The sequence below is a fragment of the Genypterus blacodes genome, unplaced genomic scaffold (assembly GCF_046128005.1).
Source record: "Genypterus blacodes isolate CSIRO-AG114 ecotype Tasmania unplaced genomic scaffold, CSIRO-AGI_Gbla_v1 ptg000240l_1, whole genome shotgun sequence".
Classification (NCBI taxonomy): domain Eukaryota; kingdom Metazoa; phylum Chordata; class Actinopteri; order Ophidiiformes; family Ophidiidae; genus Genypterus; species Genypterus blacodes.
In genome coordinates, this window is record NW_027467038.1 from 1662035 (window position 1) to 1684963 (window position 22929).

General features: G+C 44.1%; 2 protein-coding genes and 1 long non-coding RNA gene across 4 annotated transcripts; 2 read left to right on the forward strand and 1 right to left on the reverse strand.

The window, feature by feature from the left end:
- Positions 1-168: 168 nt before the first annotated feature.
- Positions 169-1022, reverse strand: LOC143016672 (uncharacterized). 2 transcript variants are annotated; one of them, XR_012965546.1, is made up of 3 exons: positions 830-1022; positions 548-602; positions 169-261 (listed from the first exon to the last, which is right to left on the reverse strand). It is a non-coding gene; the product is annotated as an uncharacterized LOC143016672 (long non-coding RNA). The 2 variants fall into 2 exon arrangements; XR_012965545.1 differs by having other exon boundaries at positions 548-605.
- Positions 1023-2047: 1025 nt separating this feature from the next.
- On the forward strand, positions 2048-13424 carry shoc2 (SHOC2 leucine rich repeat scaffold protein). Its single transcript, XM_076171114.1, has 9 exons — positions 2048-2118; positions 6456-7508; positions 7904-8041; positions 8251-8381; positions 8515-8703; positions 8985-9107; positions 10122-10259; positions 10468-10585; positions 11224-13424. The coding sequence occupies exons 2-9, from the start codon at positions 6806-6808 to the stop codon at positions 11430-11432; spliced, it is 1749 nt and encodes a 582-aa protein (XP_076027229.1). The 5' UTR covers positions 2048-2118; positions 6456-6805; the 3' UTR covers positions 11433-13424.
- A 6368-nt stretch (positions 13425-19792) lies between these two features.
- Positions 19793-22407, forward strand: adra2a (adrenoceptor alpha 2A). The gene is made up of 2 exons (XM_076171202.1): positions 19793-20065; positions 20489-22407. Exon 2 carries the CDS (start codon positions 20667-20669, stop codon positions 21933-21935), a length of 1269 nt encoding a protein of 422 aa, XP_076027317.1. The 5' UTR covers positions 19793-20065; positions 20489-20666; the 3' UTR covers positions 21936-22407.
- Positions 22408-22929: the final 522 nt, after the last annotated feature.

Below are 22929 nucleotides of genomic sequence, written 5' to 3' on the forward strand. Positions count from 1 at the left end.
TTGGTGACCAGTCAAGCAAACAGTGGTCAAAGAGTTGATGAGCCTCATTGAGGAACATCAGGACTTCAACAATATTGCACTTTACTGTCGAAACGACAGCTGCTGCTTCTACTGTATTTGCTCCTTGGATGCCAGTTCCTGCTGCTTCACAGCCTCCTGAGCCTCCATCTGCATCTTCTCCAATTTCTCTAGGGTGACTGATTTGAGTGGGAGCAGTTTGGGTTTACAAAGAACCATGGTGGGAACATCCTCCATGGAAAGCTGCCCTGCACAGGTAGAGAGCAGTCAATGCCACGCAAAATCTTAACACATTTTAATATTTACATACAGTTTTTAGCAGTTTCTTCAGCACAAGTGATTATGTTGGAACATCAGGTCAACTCGCAGCTCTGGAGCTTGGCTACTGACCATCCTATTCACATAAACAACTATTAGTCTGCACCATCCAGTTATGTCACATAACTCAGCTTTGTTTACTTTGGTGTTGGGCTGCAGAGACACTCTGACAAAGGACCTGAACACTCTGCATAAATGCTGTTGTACCAACCTTGTTTGGGCAGAACTTCTCTAAATATTGACTTGACTTCGGGCATAGTGTCTCTCTGCTGGAAGAAAGAGAAAAACAAAACACATTTTATTTACTTCTGTATTCTTCATGTGCATTTGGGGCTGCATTGCAATAAATTCATATTTATTTCAAGATAGCTGAAAATGAATGCCCCTATTAAGCGTCAGTAACGACGGTGTTACTTTGACTTAGTGTTACCTTGGCTCAAACGTTAGCTAAAATTAAACAGCTAGCAGCTACTCGCTAAATGAGGAAACCTACCGAGCGCGCCGTTGATTTGAAGTCGCTGGCGTATAAGTCGTTAAACTGTTTATGACCGTGTGCCGTGATGTTTAGTTATCGCGTTCGATTAAACGCCGTCTTTATGCTTGAATATGTTAGATCACCTTTAGCACGAAATAAGGATTACAGCGGTTGTCAAGCCAACGCTTCCGTGTGAATCAGGTGACCTTCTTCTGCGCTTCAAATTACGGAGACAATGCTTTTCTGCCACCTACAGGCACTTCTGGGAACAGCTACCAGAAACAATTAAAATCAATGGACAGTATGCATTGCTTTTAATTCTGCGCAGTAGTTTGTAACGTAAACATTTTATATAATACGGGATAAACCCCTACATGCCCCACAAACATGAACTACCATCATATTTGAAGGCACGATCAGTGATCCACTGAACTGTCAACAAGAGAGAACCACTACGACCAATATTAACGGAATTTAATTCAATTAATCCATTCCATCAATGGATTTTTTCTTCCCTGATGGCACAGGCATATTCCAAGATGACAATGCCAGGATTCATCGGGCTCACATTGTGAAAGAGTGGTTCAGGGAGCATGAGAAATAATTTTCACACATGGATTGGCCACCACAGAGTCCAGACCTTAACCCCATTGAGCATCTTTGGGATGTGCTGGAGAAGGCTTTGCGCAGTGGTCCGACTCTCCCGTCATCATTACAAGATCTTGGTGAAAAATTAATGCAACACTGGACGGAAATAAATCTTGTGACATTGCAGAAGCTTATCGAAACAATGCCACATCGAATGAGTGCCATAATCAAAGCTAAAGGCGGTCCAACAAAATATTAGAGTGTGACCTTTTTTTTAAGGTGGCGACTTTTTTTTTTGGCCAGGCAGTGTATAAATGGGGGAACTAATAATTAAAAACTAATTTCTCTGTCAGCAGATGTCATGTAAAGAATAGAGACTTTTAAGGTTGGTGTTGGTCGGTAATTCATCTTTGAATTGGATGTATGTTTTATGTAACATTCTCAAATGAAAAAGCATTTTAAATTACGTTTTGAATTACATGCATTGTATGGAAAAGTGTGCAGAAATACCATTATTATAATTATATTTTTGTTGTTGTTGCTGCTGTACCATGTCGCTTGTGTTTATCCGGGATTAATTGATGTATCCTCAAGTCTCGCGAGAACCTGGGTGAGGCGGACAGTGACGCAGTTTGGTGTGAGGGAGGGAGGGAGCGGAGGAGCAGCAGTGGAGGAAAAGAGGAGGAAGCAGTAAGGATGGCGGAGTCACACCTCTGAAGGTAAAACACTTATATTATTACATTAACACTCATTGTTTTCTCCCCATAACGCGTCATGGCGGCCTCTCAGATTTAATACACCCGTCAGCGTTTTAACGAGGCGTGTATGAGACCGCAGTGTCATTTTGCGGTTGCAAGTACGAACGCACTCTTTTGTTCAGCTTCGGAATGGCCGCTGTTTTTTCACTGTGTTTTCTTTTTTCCTCCGCCAATATTCACTACGGTTCCTTGTCGGAGTCCCGCACCTTTGCCGGGGCTGGGTCCGCTCCACAAACCAGGGCATGTTGGGGGTCTCCGGTCGGTCCTGTCTCCACCGGGTGTCGGTTTGCGCTCAGCTGGACGCAGCGGAGGTTTCCCCCCCTCGGTCGAACTCACGGCGGACGGTTCGGTTGTAGCTCCGCGTCCGACAGCCGCTCTGCTCGGGCCTACACAGCCACTTAGCTCCGCTTGTGGTGCAGCTAGCAGCCGAATTTGATTGACTCATAATATGTTGGCACCGTTTCAACATCACGTCCGACATGTACAACCCTGGTGGAGCGGCGTCGTCTCCCCGCCGTTACTGCCGCCCGGCCCGCGAGACAAAAACGGGGTCGTTCGGTTACCTAGCGGGCTAATTTGCTTACTAGCTGACTTTAGCCACCTAGCCTGTTAGCATCCTGTCGTTTCGCTGCTTGTATTTCCTGGCTTGTTGTCAGTTCTTTCAACGGGCTCGGCTAGCGTCAGCAACGACACGGTCATCGCTGCAAGTGCGTTACATTCAGTCTTGCACAGGCGCTTATCCTCAAACAGCACCCATACTGTCTGGAAGGCGGCGGATCTTTAGCTAACAGCAGATGGCTAACGCAAATTAGCCAGCTAATCCTAGGCGAACAGTTACAACTCGTAGCATTACACTGGCACCAAGGTGTTGTTGTCTATGAGATGACCGTTCAGTTCAGTGCCTCCATGGTCCCGTTTGCTGCAAATCGAGTCATCTTAGAAGACGCGCTGACTTCCCCGAACTGGCACCGTTTTGTCTTCAATCTCCCTCCACGGATTGGCCGTCGGTGCCCAACTCCGGAGCTAGCTGCACCCCGCGGAGTGTTGTGCCTCAGCAGGAGCTGCTAGTTTGCCACCTCATCTCGGATTGTTCTTCCTTCAATATTCCACGATCAGACATTGCGTGCGTTTGAATCTGTAGGCCTCGGGTCGTTCCAGATTTGTTGTCACGTTTGTTGTGGCAGCGGTACAAACCTGGGTCACTTAGTTCCATCGGTGGTTTTGTTTACATTCAAAGTCAGCATACTGGAGAAACAATCGCCTTCGGCCTAAATGCATTTACATGATTAGATCCAACAAGCGTGATGATCAAATGCTCAAAGAAAGAATGCAACTGAATCTAAGCCTGTCACAGCTCTGCGGTGTCATTGTTGTGTTAATGTTGACAGACACACAAAGATTGTCTGAAAAGGTGTATGTCATGTTTACATAGTGTGTGTGTTGTGTAGAGATGTAGTCTGAATTTAGAGGAACTATAATGGGCCGCAGCTTGTCAGGTGTTTGTTGGGCCACTATCTGTCACCATTCTCACTACAACATTTTGCAATGTGTATATCTGAAATTGACCTTCACGTAAATAGCGGTCATACACAGGACAGCATTGTTGTTGAAACATGTCATTGTTTAGTCACCACCCTCTTTTGTGGAGAGTTATAGTTCCATTGCGCTCCGTGTGTTTCCTTACGCTCAGGAAGCTGCTTCATCCATGTACAAGTGCACACTGGAAAAACCTTCTGCTTTGCTCATCGACTGTGGCATGGCTGTCTATCTGACAATCACTGCTGAGTAGTGAATCCTGAAACATAAGCTCAATGTTTGATGGCCATTTAGAGGAAAGAACTCTCAAGAACTTCAGAATAAAATGACGTGGTCGTTGGTCTATCAAATTGTTACAGGTTTCACAGTAGTTAACAGTTACATCTACCTGCACAGACACACAGCAACATCAGCATTCCAGTAAAGTTGTTCTGTCTACCAGTCAACTGCTTATCCAATATTATTGTACCTTTAACTTTACTTTTGGTCTCCGTCTTCTCTTGAGTAGCAATGTTTGTGTCTTTAGCTTACCAGCTACTTGGTACCTTTGTCAGTAATTCAGTTTGTGCCCGATAGATGCAGTGCATTAGGCTCATCAGCACTTGTTTTCTGGAAATGGCTGTACTGTTATAATTGTGTGTATTTGGTGAAAGTCATTGTAAGACAGTCGTACTGTGTGCACAGTTATTAGATTTATGGTTGTAGAGTCACCCTAGTTTGGCCTGTATAAATCTTGTATATATGACGGGGAGCTCCAGTAACGGGAAGCCGTGGCATCTACTACTTGAGAATAAGGGATGAGAAACGCACGACGTTCACAGGGAACTCATGAAACCTGAGGATTAATGCTGGGTTTTCACAGAACATCCCACAATTAAAGCTACATTCTCACAGGAACAAAGACAAAATGATACGTTTATAAATACACAAAGTCTTCTTTCAGTGGGTGCAAATCTGTTTGGAAACCATGTCCAAATTCTGCCTGTGAGAAATGCTCTCCTGGCATGAAGTGTAAAAGAAAAAGAATTAGCCCTGGCTCAAGAATAATCACTCAGATTTGTGTCACATGTGATCAAATTGTGTTAGACGATGACGACACCTTTCTCCTTATCGATTTTCATAGTGAATGGTGCAACTTTGCCCCATTGTGGCGAGTCCTCAAGCCTGTTGCATATTTAAAAGCAACAACTGGAGCATTATTCCTCCTGACCCCTGACTCGGTGCTTTGCTGAGTGCACAGCAGTTCTCTTTCTTATTGTGCTTCTTCTGAAACGTGAGCTTCTACAGTCACCTGAATATGAAGCTGCTGTATTTCTAACATCTGTGTGTAAGTTAGTAAGATGAAGGCTTGCTGGGGTTTGTTTGATCACAAAGGTTGAAGTAGTAAACATTAAATGTAGTCCATAAGTGAGATAAATGATCACAGATCCGTTTCAATACATTTGTCATGGGCAGAGTGATGGACCAGGGCAGGGATGGAGAACAAAATAATACAGGAAGTTGCTTGTACCCTTGTTTCTGGTAGTTACGGGAACAAGGCTGGTGTGGCTATTGTCATAGTAATTTAATAGATTCTTACTGTACGTAACAGTGTGTGTTCCAGCCCGTGTTGCCTGAATGAATCACAGAAGCAGGACATGTCTTTTGAATTTACAGAACACACTGTCAAGTACGTCATCATTTAAGCACTACTGTTATTGACCTTACTCTTCTTTTACCCCAAAGGTCAAACGACCAGTGTGGGGACTGGATGCTTTGAAGGCGGCTTCTAAAGCGTCCTCTCAGCAGACTAACCTTTTCACTTTACTCTGATCTTGACCCAAACCTGCCTGGTTTGGCTGTTTGCTACAGTTGAACTTGTACGAGCACCAGAAAGCTTTGCACAGACACAGAGGTACAACAGCAACAGAGACAAACCAGACGCCGGCAGAGAAATGCTGGCCTCAGTTTGTCATGTAAAGATACAATAGTTTCATTAGTTGAGTTTTAGACGCTAAAAATAAGTAAATGAATTCATGACATGTATCACACAAATCTATAAAACCTATTTAGTTTGAATAATATATATTCTTTTATGTTTTGGCATCTCAAACTCCCAAAATGTCAGGTGGCGCAATTTTGATTAAAAGAAAAAATTCTTCTTTCAACTCTTGGCCGTAACACTTTCCTTATCAGGGGGTACAACCAATATTTAGAAGACTTTTTAAAAAGACTTTTTCAGAAGCTTTGTGTGTCATTGACCCAGATGCATGTGTGGGTGGGACTGTAGGCTGCCAGTAGTGGCAACACCCACTGGGTTGTTTGTTTTGTAGGAGTAAGTTGCTGTTAAGTCATGCTTAGTACATTCAACAGATTTGTCTCAACTGGCACCTTCAAGCAAATCAGCTTCCAAACGTTTGGCTCTGCTGTGAACCAACCAAACCTGTTGAACTTTTTATTTCTCGTCGCCTGTGTTGTTGCAGCACGAAGCCCGTGGGTTTCCATTTCTTGTCATTTCCTGGTTGTAATGTGTTTGATTAAAATGATGTTTTCCCACTACTCAAGTTGGGTAGGAAGGCCAGTGTTTGACTGAACGTGGAGACAAAATGTAAATGTCAAACCGTACATGACAAATATGTCTCTAGGATGTGCATGGAAGTGACAGTTGTGCTAAAACTGAACCGAGGAGTCCACTTGGCTGGAGAAGTGATGTGCATATTCAAAATGTCGAAGTGTGAACAAGAAATTACAAGTCTGAGTAACATTTCTTTTTTTCTTTTCAGCAAATCAACAAAACCTTGGTGGCCTTTGCTTCTTGATTGAACTTCTACCCGAAGGTCCTAGGATTTGTGTAGTTCAAACATTTAAGCATGTCGATCCTGGATGTCACAGTCCAACTACTTCAAAGGATTTTTTCTCCTATGGCATTTTAACAAAGGGACAAAGCAGAACAACCATTGGATTACTGGGCCTTTCTCTCAAGGATAATCATCACTGAGTAGGCCTGCACTGGGATGTATCTACATTTTCTGTAAAAGCCTCCGTGGCTGTCTGTGTCCCTACTTTCCTGAATAAATCACCTGACAAAAGAGACTCCCATGAGCAACTCTGCAGGAGGCCCGACAACGTCGACATGAGTAGTACTTTAGGAAAAGAAAAAGATTTGAAAGAAAAGGACCCAAAAGGCGGTCCAGTGGGGAAAGAAAGGGAAAAGGAGGCCAAAGCTCTGGCCGGCTTCGTCAAGGATGGTGGCAAGGAGTCTAAGACCAAAGGGAAAGATGCCAAAGAAGGAAAGAAGGACACTAGCAGTGCGCCACCTGCAGTCGCCTTCTCTGTTGACAATACGATAAAGCGGCCAAACCCAGCGCCAGGTACGCGCAAAAAGTCCAGCAATGCCGAGGTGATCAAAGAGCTTAACAAGTGCCGAGAAGAGAACTCAATGAGACTGGACCTATCCAAACGGTCCATTCACATGCTGCCCACCTCCATTAAGGAGTTGACGCAGCTGGCTGAACTCTACTTATACAGTAACAAGTTGCAGAGCTTGCCCGCTGAGGTGGGCTGCCTATCAGGTCTGGTCACCTTGGCGCTGAATGAGAACTCCTTGACCAGCCTTCCTGACTCGCTGGACTCACTTAAGAAACTGAAGATGCTCGATCTTCGGCACAACAAGCTGAGAGAGATACCGGCTGTTGTCTACCGACTGACGTCGCTAACCACGCTGTACCTCCGCTTCAACCGCATCACAACGGTGGAGAAGGACATCCGAAACCTGACGAAGCTCACTATGCTCAGCATCCGCGAGAACAAGATTAAGCAGCTGCCCGCAGATATAGGCAAGTAAAACTGACAAGATTGCATGACTCCTTTTGGAAGGCAGGCAGCCAATAGCCGTAGGGCCGCTGAATTCCTCAGCGACTTAACATACAAGAGTGTTTTACAGTGATCAATGTAGATTGCTAAACTCGAGTGAATGTGCTGCATATCTTGCTGCTCGGTGCACATTATGATGTCTGTACAAATATCAAATGTAAGATCTTTTGCACCCAATAGGCAATGTGTATGGGAGTTGGCAGTGGGTCAAATGAAGACACTTTCCCGCACAGTTTATCTACATACAAATCAATTTTATTCTGATTTCAGGCTTTCTTTGTTAGGGCAGATGGTGAGCGCACTGTTGGACTGGTGCAATGATCTGAAGTGGTGTCATCTCCTTTGGTTCTTATTGCAGGGGAGCTATGTAACCTCATCACTCTGGACGTGGCCCATAACCAGCTGGAGCATCTACCGAAGGAGATTGGGAATTGCACGCAGATAACAAACCTTGACCTGCAGCACAACGAGCTCCTGGACCTTCCAGAGACTATAGGTAATCTATAGATCCACTATGCTTTGGTCTCTGCACTTAAAAGAAAGGGCTTCAAACTTTGTCTTTGTTACAATATGTGTTTTTTGTTTTAAGTCACAATAAGTCTCAAACTGAAGCTTTTAGAAAATTATAAACAGTCTGGAATGTTTTGAAGATTTTCTATTCAAATATTTGAGTCGGTAAAATAGGTTTGTCTTTTGTTGTTGCAGGCAATCTGGCGAGCATAAATCGCTTGGGTCTGAGGTACAACAGATTATCAGCCATCCCCAGATCATTAGCCAGATGCAGAGAGCTGGAGGAGCTGAACCTCGAGAACAACAACATTTCAGTGTTGCCTGAGGTGAGTTGTGTTTCAGACACAATTCCATCTGAAATGTAAAGGACATCTCCATTTAGCAGTGCTGTTGCAGTGACCCGTGTATTGGTCCCATTCTGATCATGTGGTTTCTGCCACGCTTCCTGTTTGTGTTCAGGGCCTACTTTCAAGTTTGGTGAACTTGACCAGTCTGACACTGGCGAGGAACTGCTTCCAGTCGTACCCAGTGGGTGGACCCTCCCAGTTCTCCACCATCTATTCCCTCAACATGGAGCACAACCGTATCAACAAGATCCCCTTTGGTATCTTCTCCAGGGCCAGAGTGCTAAGCAAGCTCAACATGAAGGTGGGGTTTATTTTCATAGCCGCTCACTCTACACATTTCTATTTGACTGAGTTGGTTTTTAACCCTTAAGTGGCTTCCTTTCTCCCATGTGCGATGTGTGAACTGCGGTGCTTCGTCACAGGAACTGAATTTGAAAAGTTTAATATCTGAGCCCAATGTTTACCCTAGGACATGATGTCTGAATCTACGCAGCTGTGGTTGTCAGTCTCAGCACTGTCATCCCTTCATCCCCCTCAGTTCTCGTTCCTTTGCTAATAAAGCCATGCTGTCATCTCCCTCAGGACAACCAGTTAACGTCTCTGCCATTGGACTTCGGCACATGGACCAGCATGGTGGAGCTTAACTTGGCCACCAATCAGCTGACCAAGATCCCAGAGGATGTCTGTGGCCTTGTTTCTCTTGAGGTGAGTCAAGTACACACACATGTCATGCATCCACTCAGTGCACAAGCAGGGGAAGCCTCTATAAAGATATTCTGTGTTACAAAGCAGTTAGAATTGGAAGGGTTCAAAGTAATTAAACGTAATTACCATTAATCTTGACCAAAGACTAACTCGTCTTTAAACCATAATATAAGCTGTAAATCAGGAGTGGGGACGGGCGAAACAGGAAACCCACAACAAACGGGCGACTTTTTGATGTGGTAGGAGTGGATGGATGCTGTAGATTCTGGTTGTTCTAACGTCTCTCTGCGTTGGTGTGAAGCTCCGGGTGAAGACACTAAACTGCTGCACAGACCTGTGTGAAGCCGCCGTGCTTTATCTTCAGTACTGTAAACACTGACCGTCTCTAGATGCCTGATGAAGCCCAGTGCCTGCTGGGAAGACGGGACAAAGTTTTTGTCCTTTTTAGGCAGAGAGACGCAGTATTGATTTACTAAACGCTGACTGAATGTGGCTCAGGAGAGAAATTTACACATACGCAATTCAAACAGCTTTGTTTAGATGACTACATTTGGATTGATGGTGGAGCGAGACTGATGTTTGCTGGGTGTTGTGTTTCTGGTGATCAGTATTGATTGGGCGGCACAGTGGCTTAATGTTTTACCGCACAGCAATCAGGTCTTTGGTTGAAATAGTGAACCCTGTCCTTTCTATACAGTCTCCTGTTGTGTGCGTGGATTCCTCCTGGATGTTCTCTCAGGTTCTCTCACAGTCCAAAGCCAGCAACCAAGAAGAAAATCAATTTTAATCCCGGTGTCATTAAAAGGAGATACCAGGATTCTGTATTAGAGCAGATTGCGTAAAAGATATCGATCACAAAGGCTCACACACACACACACACACACACACACACACACACACACACACACACACACACACACACACACACACACACACACACACACACACACACACACACACCCACCTCTGTGCTTCATCTGCTGTCTAACATGAAGAATGTCCTTGTCTTCACAGGTGTTAATATTGTCCAATAATCTTCTCAAGAAGTTACCACATGGTATTGGGAATTTGAGAAAGCTACGGGAGCTCGACCTGGAGGAGAACAAGCTGGAATCTCTACCCAATGAAATAGCTTACCTTAAAGATTTACAGGTAGGACTCTCTGACCCACTCTTCTCTCTGCTGTCCCACTTCAGCTGGAATATAGATGATACGTTTATTAAACAACAAGCAGTTATCGGTCATTCTCTGTCTTTAATGTTGGCTCCTGTGATGTTTTATCTTTAACTTAGCTGCAGAGAATATTGTTGACGTGTTTACATCTCTGAGTTATTGAAGTCTTTCTTTGCCCCGTCATTAGAAATTGGTGTTGACAAATAATCAGCTGACTACGTTACCCAGAGGAATCGGCCATCTCACCAACCTGACTCATCTGGGTTTGGGGGAGAACCTGCTGCAACAACTTCCTGAGGAGATTGGTGAGTAGTTTGATCATTCCCTCAACTACGTCTACTGCCTTTGAACCAACATCATCGGTATCATAGAGGATCCATTCCACCGTGGTTCTCCTGGCCTACATGAGAGCACCAACTCTGGAACCCAAGCCTGTACTATTTAGAAGGGAAGGAAGTACCGACCAGGAAGTAACAGTGGAGGCTGGTTCCTGCTGTCCAAATGAGTGTCGAGTTCCGCAAAATGTTCTGAAGTTCCTCGAAATTCATGTCGTTAAAACAATGTGATTGCTGACCGGCACAGGTGAAGCGTTTCATCACCCCTGCAGCTAATTCATCCTAGAGCCTGAAGGCGATGTGGGCTCGGCACACACTGCTCTGAACTCCAAACAAGTGACATCGTTTACTCTATGATCTTTATGGTAACGTTGGATTCAAAAAGGAAAAGTAGCAGGAAACAAGAACATAAAAAACAAAGTGTGAATAATCAAAAATCAATCAGAGCAAGGTGAGGCGGTGTTGTTACGGAGTTATGATACGTAGATTGTGTAACTATGGAAACCTCTCGCATAGCACTGGTGTTTCTGTGAAAGGGTCACATTTACATTCTAGGGAACAAAGTGTGTAAGAGGAAGCTGAGTCGCGTGTCTGCTCTCTGCCCTCAGGTACACTGGAGAACCTGGAGGAGCTGTACCTCAACGACAACCCCAACCTGCACAGCCTCCCGTTCGAGCTGGCCCTCTGCAGCAAGCTGTCCATCATGAGCATCGAGAACTGTCCCCTCAGCCACCTGCCGCCACAGATCGTAGCGGGGGGGCCCTCCTTCATCATCCAGTTCCTCAAGATGCAGGGACCGTACCGTGCCATGGTCTGAGCCCAGAGCAGCTCGACCCCCAGCCCTACTGACCCCCCCCCTCCTCCCTCCCCAAGTCCCCACATTGCTCTGCGCCCTCTTGCCTGCCCGCCCCCGTTACGTGTATCATATACTGTAAAGAGAAAAAAAAACTTGCCACAATCAGCGTTGAGGGGGGCAAACAAAAAGGAGGAGGAAGAGAAAAACGTTTGATTCTTTCACCGTCCTCGGGGCAGAAAGGAGGTGAATCTTTGGAAACTTGAGCTCCGCACGACTCCAGAGTTTATCCCGGTCATTTTAGGACCCCAGACAGCCCGGCTCATCTTTCATTCCAAATCATAGAAGAAGAAAAATATTTCCATCTCTTTGCCAAAATTGAAGATATATATATATATAGTTATATATATTGAGTAACTGTGAGCTAAGTGGCAAGTCTTTTAACCATATACACCACGCTCTCATTGCCAATGTATTTACAGTAATTACAAGCATCTATTATGTGAGCAAGGATACAATTGTATGCAAAAACAAAAAAGTCTTTGGAACTTCACATTTCCTGCTGCTGCCCTTCTTTTAACTTTGTCATCTTCTTTTCTTTTGATATTCCTTTTTGGTTTCACACCTTCACTTAAAACATAACTTATGTTCATTGCTTCTTGACCACAGAGAACAAAAGGTCTAACGACGACGACGGCGGCGTGTTTATACATTTTTTTTAAGTGTTTTTAAAGAAAACTGTGCCTACGTTTGGAGTGATCCAGTGGTTCACCTCTAAACACAAATGTCCATGAAAATACAAAGATATAAATTATTTCAATAATTCTTTTTTTATTACTGCTGTTCTTACTTTTGTTTCTCCGTTTTTAGCCTTGATTTTGCGTTCATCTGTAAACGCGGTGATATCAGTGTAAAATAGGGTGATTGGAGGTTTGTTTTAGTTTTTTTCCTTTTTTTTTTAATTAATAGCAGCAGTAGTCGTTCAACATTAAGCTAGAAATGTAAACGAGAAATGCAAATGCTAGAGGAAAAAGAAGCAAGTTGGACTCAAAATTCTCCAAAATGGGCGGTCGACGTTGCTTTGTGTGACAAAAAAGGTATTGGAAATAAGTACAAGGTGCACAGGTGAGGGGATAAAGGACGGGCGGTGTTTTATATATGTACACAGATCCTGGTTGTTGCCTTGAGTGCAATTTTTTTAGTTCTGTTTACTTGTTTGATATTCTCTTCAGTGTTGGGCTGCATTGCTGTCACGCAATTGATCCTCGACCAACGTATCAAAACGTTTTCTGGCGTTCTCTCGGTCGAGACCATCAGACCTGATTATTAAAACATCCACAGGTAACTTTTCTTTAATAAATCCTTTCTTTGATCCTCATTCCTTCAGTTCTCTTTGGCAGGGTCTCTTCAAATGTTTCAATTACATGATATGAAAATTTTCCCAGATTTTGGTTTTTAATTTAATTTTTAAAAGAATACTTTAATATCTTTTGTCCCACACTGTCCCAGCAATGCTGCTGCTCTTATGCACTTTTTTTATGGACATTGGCATCCTCTATGATATTAAGAAAAGACAAACACACAAGAGCCTCTCATTGGTTATTCTGGATGGGGGCATTTTGTTTGGTAAATGAATAAGTATTTTATCTGTTAAATGAATCATTTATCATGTAAATTTGTATCAATTAAATATAAATGTTGAGTTTTCACAGGCTCAGAATATACGAGTAATTTTTTTGGGGAAGTTTCATCCTGTCAATCTTAAATGGAACTCGCTCTCTCTGGATTTCTGTTCTGGCTCTGATGTCTCAGACGTCTCAGATGTCTCCAGGTTCCCATATCCTGCTTCTCCGTTGCAAGCAAAATGGCTTAAAGTCGACTTGTTGCAGTTCAGATCAGCTTTGTTTATTTTAAATCATTTTCTGTTTTTCTTCTTTTCTATGATGATGAAATGTGTATTGGATTAGTATTATTTCAAGTGACTGTACATTAAAAGTCCCAACAAAGGTTATCAAACCCTTAACTTTTTATTTCACATTTTTGGTAAATCTGTTGCGTCCCAACTCTATATTCAATCACTTTTTCTCTTTTGTATTGAAATGTGTGGGTCGAGTTTTCTGCAGCAGCTTGGTCTCCGTCTGGGAGGGGCGGGGCCTGGCAAGGGGGGCGGGGCGACGCACCGCTGCTTCTAATTTACCAGCAGAACCTGTTGCTGCTGTCATGGACTCCAACATATGCTGTACATGACCGGGTGGGGTGGGGCGGGGGCGCTTGGAGGGCAGAATGGCGGGATGCGATCCATCACCGATACAGACTCCAGGGGACGAACCCACTGACCTTTTGACTTTTTCCAGATCAAATCATTTGGACTCAGCAATGAGACGACACAAGGTGCATATTTGAGTTCAACGCAGATACGAGACTGTCGGAAAAAAAAGACAAACAAATTGTAAAAAGGGCTTTCTGTGTTCACGCTCATCGACACACCGGAGGCATTGCATTCCTGGGTTTTATATAAAAGCTTCAGAAGTTTTTTTTTTTTTTTGTGTATTTACTTTTAGCTGTAAACAGTTGTGTGAAAATGCCTTCAATGAGTACTCAAAAGTGAGATGTGCATTAGGTTTGCAGCAAGAGTGCTGTGAGCCGTTTCTACATGTTTTTACTTCTTTGTGCCATTTTGCAAGGCTGAGAATGCCAGTGTATGAAGATGCAGAGGGAGCGGGTGGGGGATGCAAAGATTGGCACGCGTCAATGGACCGGAGAGCATTTATCAGAACTGGGAACGTAGTTTTAATTGAGCTGACCGGACCGGCCAAAACAGAAACCATGTACTGCAACACTGTTGTGGTGCAGCCAAAGCCCCTTGCACACCTGCACACCAGAACCAAGCAAGACCAGCTGGTGCAGGAATGTTCCTTGGCCTTGGCCTGAGACAGTTGCCTCAAAAAGCCAGTAGATGGCAGCAAGGCACGCAAAAGCTACTTTACCCAAGTAGAAGGAGAACAAGGCAGGACGTGACCCAGGCAGAACGCGGTTCAGCTTTGCTAATTTGGTTGTGAACCATAGAATCCCTGACCTTTCCTTTGATCTCATGAAATATTTCCTCCTCTGGTCGGATGGACAGAATTGTCTTTTGAATAAAGTGTAGTTTCTTCTTGTCTCAAGCGAGTTGCAGGACAAATACACTGACTTTTCCTGCATTCTCCTTGTGTAAGCGCTCCCTCCTCCAGCTTTAGTAGGAGCTTTTCCTGACAGGGGTGCAGGTGTGAAAGGGACTCAAAAGTAGTGGGGAGTGTAAAGGTGTTGTGTTTATTTCTCTCTTGTTTCATGCTCTAAACGCAGAATGTCATGTTGCTCCTTTTGTTCTTCTTTCTGGATCTTCATCCTGTGTTTTTCTTGCCTGGTTGTTTTGTACAGGAAACACGCATGTGTAAACATATTGGAGCTGACTTGTCTGGGTCAGATTTGGGGGCGTTTTGCATAGAGGACTTGGATTTAGTGGCTGTATGATGTATCTGCAAATGCTCCCTTTTTTGTATATTGCAAAGGGTATTAAAGCATTGTGTGGCAATGCTGATCCTACTTAATCTACATTGACAAAGCAGCCTTAATGGTCCTTTTGTACGTGTTTGGCGATTCCTCGTGTCTATGGCCACTGACTGTACTCCATGACGAGCAACTGGTCGTTACGATGTAAATTTGGGTCGACTTTCTTTGTCTTATTTTTCCTTTTGCTCTGTACAGTAATCTGACGTTACAGTATACTCAGTATTGTGACAAGAGTTTTACATAAAGACAAAGAGTGCGATGATGGAAGTGAATGTGCATTAGCGTCTTACCTTTGTTTTTGCCGTTTAGGGCCCTGCCAAGAATAGAAGAAGAATTGAAGTTGTTCTGCAAAACCCCAATCTCGCACCCACACAGCCTTGAGAAAATGAGTGAGAACACCTGTGTGGGTGTGCAAGGACACATGGGGACTTCCACAAAGCCTGGCTTGGATTGTTCTCGAGTAATGGACGCTTGTTATAAACATACCCAATCTAATTAGGTAGGTAAGGACATTTTTACTTCGATTTTTTCCGTTGCTCGGTCTTTAGTTGGATTAATGATCGACCAGGTCAGTTTTGGTGGATTGGTCAAGCAGCCAACTCCCCCCCTGAAGCCCTGAACGCCCTCCCCCCTATAGTACGTCTACTCGACTGCCTTACACACACCAAGCAGAACCTTTATGACCGTTTGATTTAATCAGTAGAGATCGATAATCAGCTTTTCTTTCTTCTTGCTTTCGTTAATTGCGGTAAAGAGATCTGGGTCCATGGATTTGCCTAATTCAGAGAGCAGAGTTTGTCGGTCCGTTCTTTGTCGACTGGATGAGCAGATGCAGACATGACCTACCTCTACGCGAGTCTCCAGTGCTAACCACAGCGACCGAGATCCAGTCTGAGGCGTTTATACCCGTGTACATACGAAGCCGAGCGCTGGCAGCAGGAACCTGGGATTTGGACCAGCAGCTCTGCTCAGCATCCTCCTGCTCTCTCTTTTGGATATCTGCCTTTACAAAGTATTATTTGGCAAATGGAAATGGAGGAGACGTACACTGATTTGTTTGCTTGGTTGTAAATGAAAAACTTAATGCCGCCCCATTGTAAGACAGTTTGTCCGGACACCAACTAGTTGCAGAGTGTTACTTTGCAAATGGGTGGAAATGACCATGTTTGGTGTTCTGTATGTACATACATCTTTTTAACTGTAATAAACTGATAAATATTTACAAATTTATCATGTGTCGAATCTGTGTGTTGGTCCTTTACACTGAATTCTCTCTTAAGTCTCGTTTTTGGTCACAGCTTTACTTAATTTTCTTCAACCTTTATTCTCATTTTCACATTCTGGTTCTTGCTTGAGCACTCTTTTTTTCTACACCTTCTACACTTTTTTTCATTCTGTTGTAATTTTTTCTCCACCACTTGTTTCTGCATTGTATCATTCTTTTTCTTCACCTCATTTCTCGTTTTTCTATTCTCTTGTTTTTTTCCTTCACCTCCATTTTCTTGTGTTTCTATTCTCTCGTTCTTTTTCCTCACCTCTTTTTTCTCACTTTTCTATTCTCTCGTTCTTTTTCTTCACCTTTTTCTGGTTTCTCTATTCCCTCGTTCTTTTTCCTTCACCTCCATTTTCTTGTTTTTCTATTCTCTCGTTCTTTTTCTTCACTCTTTTTCCTCATTCCAATTCTCGTTCTTTTTCTTCACCTCCATTTTCTCCATTTTCCTATTTTTATTCTCGTTCTTTTCGTCACCTCTTTTTTCTTACTTTTCTATTCTCTTGTTCTTTTTCTTCACCTCCTTTTTCTCGTTTTTCTATTCTCGTTCTTTTTCTTCACCTCCTTTTTCCTATTCTCTCATTCTTTTTCCTTCACCTCCACTTTCTCGTTTTTTATTCTCTCGATCTTTTTCTCACCTTTTTTTATTTTCTATTCTCTCGTTCTTTTCCTTCACCTCCATTTTCTCGTTTTTCTATTCTGTCGTTCCATTTCTTCACCTCCTTGTTCTCTTTCCCTATTCTCTAGTTCTTTTTCTCCACCTTTTTTTCCTCACTTTTCTAATCTCTAGTTCTTTTTCTGCACCTCTTTTTCCTCGTTTTTCTATTCTGAAGGTGAAGAAAAGAACGAGAGAATAAAAAATGAGAAAAAAGAGGTGAAGAAAAAGAACGAGAGCATAGAAAGATGAAAAAAATAGAAAAAGGAGGTGAAGGAAAAGAACTAGAGAATAGAAAAGTGAGGAGAAAAAAAGGTGAGAGAATAGGAAAACAAACAAAACACATCCATCCATCATCTTCTAGCAGACATCAGTCCACTTTCCTCCTCCCTGGGCAGTCTCTCTCTCTCTCCCTCACTCTCCCTCTCTCCCCCTGTCCATCTCTCTCCCTCACTCTCCCTCTCTCTTCCTCTGTCCATCTCTCTCCCTCACTCTCCCTCTCTCTTCCTCTGTCCATCTCTCTCTCTCCCTCTCCCTCTCTCCATCTCTCTATCTCCCTCTCTCCCTATCTCACCTCACCTTCCTCTCTCCCTCTCTCTCTCTCCCTCTCCGTCTCTCTCCCTCTCTCTCTCCCTCTCTCTCCCTCTCTCTGGGACGCTCCAGCAGGGGACGACAGGTGTCACTGTATCCTTGTGCTTTGTCTGCGCCCTCAAGCATGCAGCGCCATGACAAAGCGCTGTTTACCCCAAAACAGTCAGCACACAGGCTGTTACGTTAGCAGCCTGGACGGACTGGCTTTGCAGGCTGCTGCCCAGTGTGTGTGTGTGTGTGTGTGTGTTTGTCTGTGTGTGCGCGCAGAGCTCTGATACTCAATAGTGGTTTGGTTAAAAGCTTTTTCCAGTGTTCAGAGTCAGACCTGAGAATGGTAAATAAATAAGTGGGTCAAACAGGTGACCTCAGCTAACACCTAACTAGACCTAAGTGACACTGTGTGTGTGTGTGTATGTGTGTGTGTGTGTGTGTGTGTGTGTGTGTGTGTGTGTGTGTGTGTGTGTGATTGATCACCTTGCCTGATGTCTTGCTCTTTATAGGACAGCAGACACTTGTTATTACATAAAAACAATACGGGATACGATATAAAACAATACGGGACGGCTGAGCGGTCTGACATGGGGGAGATACGACACAAAACTTGTTCTTGTCTTATTCTGCACTGTACTGTAAGTGTTGCACAGTAATTTCCCTCGGGATAATAAACTTTTATCTTATCTTATCTTAACAATACGGGACGGCTGATTGGTGTAACGGGATGGGGGGGAGGGGGAGGGGGCGCCTCATTCATTTACCTGAGGCAGTACTTATTCATATAGCTCCTCTTCTGGTCCCGCCCCCCCGGAGTAGCTCTGCGTCCCTTCTAGGGGTCGCGCCCACCACTTTTGGGAACCACTGATCTAAGATAAAAGGTCTTGGTTTGCTGCTTGAAAATTCTATAAAAGTCTATAAAATTCAAGTCTTAGACAGGACTTCAAGAATCTTCAAAAGAAAAACTACAGAAACATTTGTAGGTAAAACATTTCTCAAAAATCCTTCTGTGCTCTGTTGTAATAAAAATGATTCTCAGACAATCACACATTCACTTCCCTACACAACAAACCAGCCTCAGCACAGCCAGTGAAGATGTGTGGCTGTAATACCCAACAATAAACTTTCCACATGTTTCATTTTAATGACATTTGGGCAAAGTTATCCTGATGCTCCCTAGAACTCCAGTCTATAGCTTTCTTTCATCATGTTTGACTAATGTACACAATGAAGCAGCTTTAGCCTGGATCCATCTCTGCCTGCACCTGCATCACCTGCTTCTGTCTGAGTGGATGCTGCTGCTGGAGAGGTTGAGGAGCTCCCACGCCTGAAGTCCATGAAGCATGAAGGTGATAAACAAGCTGAGACGGTCAAACGCGACGTGATCGCCACCAAATGATGATGGTCCATGTGGTGTGACTCTGGGGGCTGCTAGGCAACGGAGTCAAGCAGCTGCACTGCAAAAAGTGGCTGTTCACAACAAGCCTCAAATATACAGTGTGAATTTATTTAACTGAGCATTACAGGATGTAAAGATACAACACCGTGATAACAGGTGTACTCTGATCAAATGATTCATTGCCAAACTTGTTCTCTGACTATTTATCCTTCTTATTTTATGACTCAGACCACAACCACCTATTTTCAAGGTTTACTTTTTTGTTTGTTTTTATAGAATTATTCTGGAAATATATTCCTGTATTCTATTACATTTGATCATTTTTACATAAAAATGTCTGAGTCAATCAATTATTTGTGTGTTCATTTTATTACTTGGTTTGGACTTTTTCTATTTATTCAAAGAATAAATCAAAAATAAATTCGTGATTTTTTTATTTTTTCTTACACTTTTTTTTCCTTCTGGGATTTCCAGAATATTCCCCCCTAAATTTCAATAATCAATCTTGTCTCCATATTTACATAGTTTATCAATCATTAAAACAAAACAAAACAAAACAAAACAAAAACATGATTCTTTGTTCATTTGTAAACTCTAACCTCACTGTATTAGATTGTAGTAGATTTTTTGTTTTAGTTTTAGTTCTGAAACACATTTCCAGAATATACATATTTTACAGTGAAGCACTTCTGTCGGATGAAAACCAAATTCAATAAACTTCCAGAGACTTAAAGTTCGTAACAGGAGCTCCACCTCTGAACCTCTGACCCTCTGAACCTCTAAACCAGCTGTTTCCTCTCCAGACTCTCAGGTGAGTTCGGTGTTGACGCCTTCTCACCTTGTCGCGCACACGTGGCCGCGCTGAGCTGCTCGGCGGCGCGCAGGACACTTTTTACAGTGTGCACGTTATAAAGAGAGGGAGTGGCGCACCGAGTAACACTGAGGAGAGAGACTCCACACGCAGACAGCAGCACAGCAGCGCCCGGGTAACATGATTAGCGCTCTATTAGGTCCGCTAGTGAGCTCCAACTAGATGCAGCACGGGGATAATAGTGTGAGGAGAGAGAGGAGGAACACGGGAGGCTCTTCAGGCTTCACACAACACATGGACTCGCTGGATTCTCTTTGCTTTTTATTGATCTGCTTAAAGAAGTTACACACTGGCAGCCACTTTAATGCCACACAGGAGGTCACTGCCTCAGGTAAGATTATTCACACTTTGTCTGCTTGTTATTCAGAGGATGCAGCTGATATGATCAATAATGATAACACAATAACAAATATAATTGATTCATATTCAGGATCATAAAAGTGTTGTGTTGTTTTATCCCCGAGAGGCCCCACAGGGAAACACACCACAGTCATAGATAGATAGATAGATAGATAGATAGATGTAGAATCGAATGGATAAAATGTGTGTATGACAGAGTGAATGAGTCGATGAATGAGAGCTCATTGATTAAATCAAAAGACAAACAGACAACATGTAGAGCAACTGTGTACTGGTTTCCGGGGGCCACATTATGGAGTCAGCAGAAGGTGGGCTGAGGTGAGGCTTGGTCACATTTGGTGCTGACGGGAATGAAAGATGTGATTTTCCCTCTTTGTGCCCCTCCTGTTTTCAGATGAACTGACGCTGGTATTCAGCTGATCCTCCAGGAGCCAACACACACGATGAAAAGGAAAAATACAGGGATGCCACAGAGGAAAGCTCTGCTGTGAGCCTTTAGCTCCATCCCTCTCAGCGGGTGATATCTGTTAACCTCAGGTGAACCCGGGCAGGAAGTGGATCAATCCGGTCTAATGGGGTTTGACAACGAGACCAACCAGACTCTTCCAGAAAGGGCCCCGTACAGCATCCAGACCTCCCTGCCGCTCTCAATCCTGGTGGGGATCCTGATCCTGCTCACAGTGTTCGGCAACGTCCTGGTGGTCATCGCTGTGTTTACGAGCCGGGCCCTCAGGGCTCCTCAGAACCTGTTCTTGGTGTCTCTGGCGTCAGCGGACATTTTGGTGGCTACGCTTGTGATGCCCTTCTCCTTGGCAAATGAACTCATGGGATACTGGTACTTTGGGAAGGTGTGGTGTGAGATCTACCTGGCGCTTGATGTACTTTTCTGCACCGCATCCATTGCCCACTTGTGCGCCATCAGTTTAGACCGCTATTGGTCCATCACACAAGCCATTGAGTACAACCTGAAGAGGACTCCACGGCGTATAAAGTGCATCATCTTCATCGTGTGGGTCATTGCGGCGGTCATCTCCTTTCCGCCCCTGATCACCATGGAGAAAAAGAGTGACGAGGAGAAGGGCCCCATGTGCAAAATTAACGAGGACAAGTGGTACATCATCTCCTCCTGCATCGGCTCCTTCTTCCTCCCCTGTGTCATTATGGTCCTTGTCTACGTGAGGATTTATCAGATCGCCAAGAAGAGGACGCGGGCGCCCCCGGGAGACAGGAGGAGGAAAGACATACCGCTGACGGCAACCGCTGCGGTCACCAATCGAAAGGAGAACGGCCTGGTGGGGGTGAGGGCCGAGGACCGCCTCTGCCACGAGAAGCTGAACGGCGATCAAGACATAGAACTTAAGGAAGGAGTGGGAGGAGAGAGAGAAGTCGACGAGGAGAAGGGCGACGCCAACGGGGTGGACATCGAGGAGTCCTCGTCCTCCGACCACAATGTGAACAATCCCTGCTCAATCAAGAAGAAAGCGTTCAAAGGGAAAACCAAACTGAGCCAAATCAAACCTGGGGACAACGAGGAGCCCAAGCAGGCGCAGAGCACCAAGGTGAGCCGCTGGAAGGGCCGGCAGAACCGCGAGAAACGCTTCACCTTCGTCCTGGCCGTGGTCATCGGCGTTTTCGTCATCTGCTGGTTTCCGTTTTTCTTCACGTACACGCTGATGGCCTTGTGCCAGACCTGCGAGGTCCACAGCACGCTGTTCAAGTTCTTCTTCTGGTTCGGCTACTGCAACAGCGCCCTGAACCCCATCATCTACACCATCTTCAACAATGACTTTAGGAGGTCCTTCAAGAAGATTCTGTGCAGAGTGGACAGACGATACGTATGATGGACCGCTGCTCCGTGTACATACTTTGTTTTTCTACCATATTGTACATAAATTGTAAAGTTTATCGGTTAACTTGCATGGGTCATTAATTGGCGATCACTCTTGTTGTAACTGGCTTTTCCTGGGATGAGATTCACAGGCAGCAGAAGCAAGAAGTCATGAATTTCTCACAGTCAGCACTCACATGGGAACAGGTCTAAACACTCCATTGTGAAACCACGTTTTTCCTCACAGCTTGATTTTGTTTTGATAAGACGAAACAAAAGCCAAACAATACATGAAACCTCCATGAAATGTGTTGTACTTTATGACGGTATGTTGTATTGTATCTGAATATTTGTCTCTATTTTCATTATTATGGTTGCAGCAGGAAGCATTTTGAGTGATGATGATGATGATGATGATGATGATGATGACCATATGTGAGAAAGGTCCTGGCTCTGTAAAGAATAAAGCCCATTTCCTCAATTTGTCTTTTGGCTCTGCTGCAAGTGAATCAGAATCTACACACACACACAGACACACACACACGTACACACACGTAGCAGCAGTAAAAGCACGGTCTGTTCAGAGAATGTGGCGTGTTTGTGAGAGAGGAATCCCCAAATCAGAGTGTGTTTGACCTGCGATGTGTGTGAAAGCTTGGAGGGCAAACCCATGTGTCCTCATGGTAACTTCATTAGAGAGCAGCTCTGGCCCTCCAAATGTACTCACCGAGAAAAGTGCAAATGTGCCGCTCTGTGGAGTCTGACCTTTGCAGGAGATTAGCATGGAGCTTAGCTCTTAATGAGCCTGGATGCAATATGTGCAAATGTTCTTCGCTCTCTGCTCCTCAGATTAATCATGTTTGTGTTCGGATTGAGGCTCGTTTGTGAGGTGAGGCGTCAAGTTCCAAGATTAAACTGCAGTTTTTAAGTGTTTTTCTTCTCCGTTTGTTGAGAACCTGCGTACCTTCAGTCAGTTTAGGAATTAAAGCTGGAAGTGGCAAAGTAAC